Raw genomic sequence first — 7535 nt, forward strand, 5'->3', positions numbered from 1 at the left:
GAGAGTATGGAATTGGGAATGTGACCATTAAGGAACATCCCTTGATTAATAATTTTGTGATTGAGTAGATCCAAAAGTATATTATCCCGAAGGAGAATAAATATAAGAAGGTTAGCATTTTTTTTTTCATGAATGAAAGATGCTTGAAGAACACTGGCGGAGGTTATTAGACTTAGCTTCTGGAGGAGATAAAGAGAGATTATGGGTAAATAGGTAAAGGAGGTAACATGGCATTGGGTTAACAGGGTTATTGGATCGGACATTGGGTTAAATATAAGAAATATGAATTTTTTTTAAAATCGAATAATTTGGGTTAATGTTGGGTATTTCGTCTAATGAGGGATAATTTTGGTAAAATTGGTAAAGAGAGGAGTAAATTTAACTAACGGGAGGATAAATTCAAACGTAAATCAAAATTGAAACATATTTTTAACCATTTACCGTAGTTTTTATCATATTTATTAAATATGATACTTATATACCCTATTGATTACACTTCAATTCATCTTCAAAAGCATCCATTTTCTTCTTCACTCAAACCCTAGAAAAATACAATGAACAGAAAGGTGGTGAAAAAACCGCCATGGATGGAACTTCCGGAAGGTATATGGACTAATATACTACACAGGCTTGGTGCTGTAGAGATACTGGAGACAGCTGAGAAAGTGTGCAGCAAGTGGAGGCGAGTGTGTAAGAATCCTTCAATGTGGCGAGTCATTGACATGTGGAACCTCGGAGACCTCTCTGAAATGGATTACGACTTAGAGGTAATGTGCCGACATGCTGTTGATCGCAGCCAAGGTGAAGCTGTTGATATCAATTTGCAGTACTTTGCCACTGCTCAGTTGCTTGAGTACATAGCTGAAAGGTAAAATCTTTCCCCAAATGTTTGTTTTCCATTGTGTTTGTTTGTTTTCCGTCATTTGGATTTTTCGCTTTTCAAAGGTAGCATATTTCTTTATGTCTTTTATTTTGGTTAATTAAGTAAGGTAGCAATTTTTTTGTATTAGGGATTGTGGTTGGCGATCTGTTCTTTAATTCATGTATCCTTTTGTCCACCAGATCAGGAAAACTGAAAAGACTTAGCATTGCATGTTGCTATGGTATGGTATGTGAGAGCTTGGTTGAAGTAGTTCAAAAGTTCCCATTGTTAGAGGAGCTGAGTTTGACACACACAACCATCACGATAGAAGGCATTGAAGCTCTTGGACGCTCTTGTCCACGGTTGAAGTTGTTTGAACTAAATAACTCATTGTATATGGGATCAGGTGATTACTTTGATAACGAAGATGTAAGAAATGAAGAGGCTCTAGCTATTGCTAAAAACCTGCCTACCTTGCACCACCTTCAACTCATTGGAAACAGCATGACAATTAAAGGCGTCGAGGCTATTCTTGATAATTGTCCCCATCTTGTATCACTGGACTTGCGGCTGTGCAAATATGTTAGCCTCAACGAAGTCTTGAGTAATAGAATCTCTGGGCGGATTAAAGATCTGAAGCATCCTCATGACTCTCTTGCAGGTCTTGAATTTTCATTTGAGGCTTGTGGGGAGTTGGATGAAGATCAGATGTCTGATGATTACTGACTACTGGTGGATGCGTATCTAGCATTAACCACATTTATGAAGTCGCAAACATTTTGGGTCATTGGATTATGAACACTTCTTAAGGTGTTTGCGGTGATAAGTAATATAGGAAATATTTTCTGTTATGAATGTAATGACTATGTAGTGTTATTATCGAAGAATATTAGTAGCTCAGTTGAGAGTTGATTGTCTACCTGAACTCTCACCATGTTGGTGAGGGTTCCCCACCTTGTACCTACATTTTGCCTTCACCTACGACCAATTAAATAAATGCAGTGTTATTATAAAACTTTTCCATTTGTCCAAGATGAAATGTGCAAAATTCTTGACTTATTGGAATATCCGGGGTGAAATTAACATTTCTTCTCATGATATATGACTCTTTTCTTTTGGGCTGATTCAAAAAGGTAACACCTTTTTTATATGACATAATTCATAAACATACCTTTTTAGTTGGCCTCGGCTGACATTAATGCCCTCCAACTTTGGGCAATGTATTATGCTTATGACATATTGTTGCTGGAGCTGCCTCTGTTGGCAGTTGAGTTCAAGCCAGTTGAATGCCTGACTGAGCCTTTTGCCAATTTACTAAATCTTAACAAGTTAGTTGTCATGTTCTTTTCCTTGATATTTCTTGACTGGCCCTGTAGTTAGCCTTTGTGAATTGATTGCAGATATTATAGTTAAAAGTTGACAGAAGAAGAAAAGATGCATTAGGACAGCAAATGAACTATCAAAAGGAAATGCATAATTTGTAGGGCTACTAACTGAGAAACTAATTTACGGTATATTGTGTTATTAACATGATAGAATATGAATATGGATGGAGAGAGTGCCTGCTGTACGTTTGCCACTGTTCTTATGCAAAATTGACTCTTAGGTTGTTTCCATTTTACTTGAGTACTTGACTACTCTTCTTTTATTTTGCAATAATTGTCTTTTGGGGGATTTTGGGCTCTTTTCATAATTTGCTCTGGATTTTTGAGATATTTGACTTATTGGATTGACAAATTCTTGGTGAGGAGATCATTTTCTTCTGGAGTTCTCACCAAGAAAGGCGCTAATCTGGATTACTCAATAGCATTTAGAGTTTCTCAAATCTCAATAGTATCAGAATATACTGGTTATCCGTTATCCAATATATCGCATGAGCTTCGTAGAGTAAAGCCCCTTGATATGAAATCTGGTTCAGTTCGTATAGTATAACCTATTTCTGAATCAAAGAAGATTTCCAGCAGAAGACGTCTCACCTGTTACAGAGATGATCCCATGGTACCATATCAGGTCAACCTGTTACAGAGCCTGATGATGCGGCAAAACTTTTTGGGTGCCCTTTACCCCCTTAGAAGTTGAAGCCGGGAAGTTGTTGCCATGACAAGGATGAAAGGTAACTTTTCTTATTAAATTTTACCTAATTATTCCTTGTAATCTCTATAGTGAAGTAAGAATGTTCACGCAACATTGAACTCAGGTCTGTTAATGTCCAAGAGATAACAAGAGTCTTTTGTGATAACTCAAACTAGTCAAATTTGCTGAACAAATTTTTTTTCTTTTGTTTTTTCTTCAATTAGATTCACAAGAAGAGAAATGAATTTTACTGGCATGTCTTGTATATTTTAAGACTTTATTTCGAAGGTCCCAAATATAATCATTTAGGTTCATGATTTTGAATATACGCAGTGTGAACATCCTTAATATGAAGCATCTTGATGCATTTTAGCAACTGATTTCCACTTTATAGGTGGGGATATGGAGTCTGCCAAAATTAACCAGTGCATCTATTCCTGGAACACGGGTTGGAGCATATCTCTGATTGACTACTAGATGTCATTGCCACAAGTTAAAAATATGCATTTTTCACTGCAACAACACATTAATATTCTCCTCCAGTAACAAGCAAAACATTTTGTAGAACAATATCAGTTCTTTAGTGAAAAGAACCTGTGGAAACGACTTTAACTTTGTACCCATTGGGCAGAGTAATCAAGAAAGGCATATGTAGGGGTTTTATGTCATGTAGAAGGTGTTTGTGGGGTGTCATATGGTTTGTTGCACCTGAGTCTAAGATCCAAGAGTCGGAATGTAATTGTGATAAACCACAAACATGAAAATTAGGACTAGTGACAACAGAACAAAACACACCTGCAAAGCTGGTAAAAGCAACGTCATCACTAGTTGGAATTTCAGAAGGAGAAGGATGATTGAGATGTGTCTGGTTGAAGAGATGCAAAATTTGTTGAGACTGCTCCTGAGTAAAAGCAGAAAGAATATCAAATGGTTTTCCATGATGAAGAGAGGTTCCAATATCAGATGGTGAACCTCTAGTTTGCACACAAGAAGTTGTCCCCTGTTTATTCTTGGTGAACTTGTAATTAGAAGGGTACCCATGCAGCTTATAGCACTTCCCAATATTATGATTGGTCCTCTTGCAATACGTGCAGAACATAGAAACAAGAGAAGATTTCTTAGAATCAAAATGAACCCTTTGAGAGAATTCCTGCCCTTGGGAGGACCCATGTCCCTGTCAGTTTGGCCGTAAGTTGGCAGAGGCCGAGATTGAACTGGAATCATTTGAAAAATTGGGAATATGAGATGAACTCTCTTTGTGGTGTTCATCATGTTGTAGCATGGCATATGCTTTGCTGATAGAAGGCATAGGAGACATCATCAGAATGCTACTCTTACATGAGGAATAAAGTCTTATTCATACCACTTAGAAATTGGAACAATTGTTGATCCTCGAGTAGTTTTGGAGGAGCACCACATGTACAAGTTGTACCTACATAGGCAGCATGTAGTACATCCCATTGACCCCTGAACTTAGTGAAATATGTTGCTATATCTGAAGAACCTTGAGTGATAGAACTGATCTCTCTTTGAATTTGGATATATTTTGAGCCATTTGATTGACCAAATCTATCATTTAGGTCAAGCCATATGTCCTTTGCAGTATTATATACATTTTGCCTTCACCTACGACCAATTAAATAAATGCAGTGTTATTATAAAACTTTTCCATTTGTCCAAGATGAAATGTGCAAAATTCTTGACTTATTGGAATTTCCGGGGTGAAATTAACATTTCTTCTCATGATATATGACTCTTTTCTTTTGGGCTGATTCAAAAAGATAACACCTTTTTTATATGACATAATTCATAAACGTACCTTTTTAGTTGGCCTCGGCTGACATTAATGCCCTCCAACTTTGGGCACATTTATGTATTATGCTTATGATATATTGTTGCTGGAGCTGCCTCTGTTGGCAGTTGAGTTCAAGCCAGTTGAATGCCTGACTGAGCCTTTTGCCTATTTACTAAATCTTAACAAGTTAGTTGTCATGTTCTTTTCCTTGATATTTCTTGACTGGCCCTATAGTTAGCCTTTGTGAATTGATTGCAGATATTATAGTTAAAAGTTGACAGAAGAAGAAAAGATGCATTAGGACAGCAAATGAACTATCAAAAGGAAATGCATAATTTGTAGGGTTACTAACTGAGAAACTAATTTACGGTATATTGTGTTATTAACATGATAGAATATGAATATGGATGGAGAGAGTGCCTGCTGTACGTTTGCCACTGTTCTTATGCAAAATTGACTCTTAGGTTGTTTCCATTTTACTTGAGTACTTGACTACTCTTCTTTTATTTTGCAATAATTGTCTTTTGGGGGATTTTGGGCTCTTTTCATAATTTGCTCTGGATTTTTGAGATATTTGACTTATTTTGAGCCATTTGATTGACCAAATCTATCATTTAGGTCAAGCCATATGTCCTTTGCAATATTATATCCTATAAGACTAATAGAAATATCCCTGTTCAAGGAATTAGTAATCCACGCAATAAGCATAGCATTGCATCTTTCCCAAGCAGAGTAATAAGGAGAGATAGAATCAGGTTGAGGATTCCACCAGTTATCACTCCTAATTTATTTTTGGCAGAAAGAGCTACAAGCATGTTCTTACGCCAAACAACAAAACCACATCCATCAAAGGGAGGAGAAACCAGGGGACTATTAGGATTATCAGACGGATGTACATAAAAAGGATGAGAAACTTCAACAGTGAATGGTGCAAAAGTATTAGTGGTACTTGATCGATGCACTGTTTCAGAGAATGTAGTAAGACTACTACCCATATCAAAGACAATACAGAAATGAAAAGAAGTTATCGATCTTCCTTCGAAAACTAGAAGAAGTTAGGTCTTCGTGAGAAAAACTTCAAAACCTAAATTGACATCGCTGGAAGACCTGACGGTGAGGTATAACAAGGGTAACATCGTTCGATTGCGGAAGATGAGATCTAGCTTATCCCAAGCTCTGATACCATGTTGAATTGAGAAAACTATAGATCGTAGACGAATATCGAAATCGCCATGTTTTCATATGAAAGAATGGAGAAGAGAGAGAAACTGTAATGGAACCAAAATATCTTTTATGTATTCCTTTTTATCTCGAATGTTCTACATATGTATATATACTATCACACAGAAGAAAGAAAAACGGAAAAAAAGCATGTATATGATTATGATTAAGTTGGATCAAACTGTTGGGCCTGGACCTCAGTTGGTGAAATATTCAGTTTGGCCTTATTAGTGTTGGCAGTAAAACCTTTGTGTGGATATGCCTATGAAAATATTTATTTATTTATGGTTTCAGAGAGCATTTCTGATAGTTACCAGCTTTAGGTATTCTAATGTCTAGCAATAAGAACACAACACTTACAGCTTATTGTGATTCAGACTGGGCTTTATGTCCACATACGAGAAGATCAGTAACTGGTTACATGGTTAAATTTGGTGATTCTCTAATAACTTGGAAGTCAAAGAAACAAACAACCATATCAAAGAGTTCTGCAGAAGCAGAATACAGGAGCATGGCGGCAACTGTGTCAGAGTTAATATGGATTATAGGTCTGATGAAAGAGTTGGGAGTGAACTTGGAACTACCTGTGGATATCTCCTCAGACAGCAAAGCTGCTATACAAATTGCAGCCAATCCAGTGTATCACGAAAGAACCAAACACATTGAAATAGGCTGCCACTTTATAAGGGAAAAAATAGACAAAGGGTTGGTGGCAACAAGGTACATATCAACAAAAGATCAACCAGCTGATTTGCTTACGAAAGGTCTCAATACTGTGCAACATTTGTATCTCAATTCCAAACTAGGAACTTGTAACATTTTCTCACTACCTAGCTTGAGGGGGAGTATTGAAGGAAACTAGTTAATTATTCATATTAGTAGGTAAGTTATTTACAAGTGTTAAATTAGTTACAACTTCTATTCAAGAAGTTAGTTACTCTAAAGATTCCACATTAGTCTTCAATATAAATACATCATTGTATCTAAACTAGAACTCACTTTTTTTTTATAATACAATTGAGATATCTTCTCTTACAGATTCTTCTGCCTCTTCTCATCTCTTCTTTCTCTTCTCTTTACTTCACAAAGAAGTACATGAGAGGCATGATTTTTTCACCATCCATCTACATGGATGACATTTGGTCATTTGGAATAATTGCCTTAAAGCTGGCTTATGGTCATGCACCATTTTCGAAGTACCCTCCAATGAAGGTATGGAGTCATTTTCAAGAATAATAAATTAGCTAGATGGTGGATAATATGGAAGGAACGGAACTATTCAGAAAATCAGGATGAATTGTCTTAGGCTCATCTATTTTTGGTCTAAAGAAACATGTGGGGGAAAGATAGGAGAAATGGTATATTTAATAGGAAAAGTGTAAGTTCTTTTGGGCGTGGAAGATGTAACTTTTTTTTTGTAAAGATCACAACTCGGACTCTTTTGTAGCTGAGTTTTACTGTTGATACAAGTTGTTATCAATTTCAAATAAATATAGTTTAGTGATATGCTTGTATATGTGTCAACTGAGCTTAGAGACCTTGGTTCTCCTGTGATAGGTTCTGCTGATGACCAATTACTCGATA

General features: G+C 36.4%; 1 protein-coding gene across 1 annotated transcript; it reads left to right on the top strand.

The window, feature by feature from the left end:
• Positions 1-501: 501 nt before the first annotated feature.
• On the top strand, positions 502-1878 carry LOC107027418 (putative F-box/LRR-repeat protein 23). The gene is made up of 2 exons (XM_027918974.1): positions 502-868; positions 1063-1878. Exons 1-2 carry the CDS (start codon positions 555-557, stop codon positions 1586-1588), a joined length of 840 nt encoding a protein of 279 aa, XP_027774775.1. The 5' UTR covers positions 502-554; the 3' UTR covers positions 1589-1878.
• Positions 1879-7535: the final 5657 nt, after the last annotated feature.

The sequence above is a fragment of the Solanum pennellii genome, chromosome 8 (genome assembly GCF_001406875.1).
Source record: "Solanum pennellii chromosome 8, SPENNV200".
Lineage (NCBI taxonomy): Eukaryota > Viridiplantae > Streptophyta > Magnoliopsida > Solanales > Solanaceae > Solanum > Solanum pennellii.

Excerpts from the sequence above, each read along its gene's own strand:
- LOC107027418 (XM_027918974.1), top strand. The coding sequence starts at position 555 with ATGAACAGAAAGGTGGTGAAAAAACCGCCATGGATGGAACTTCCGGAA. Across the intron at positions 869-1,062 it reads CTTGAGTACATAGCTGAAAG|ATCAGGAAAACTGAAAAGAC; the intron begins GTAAAATCTTTC and ends TTTGTCCACCAG.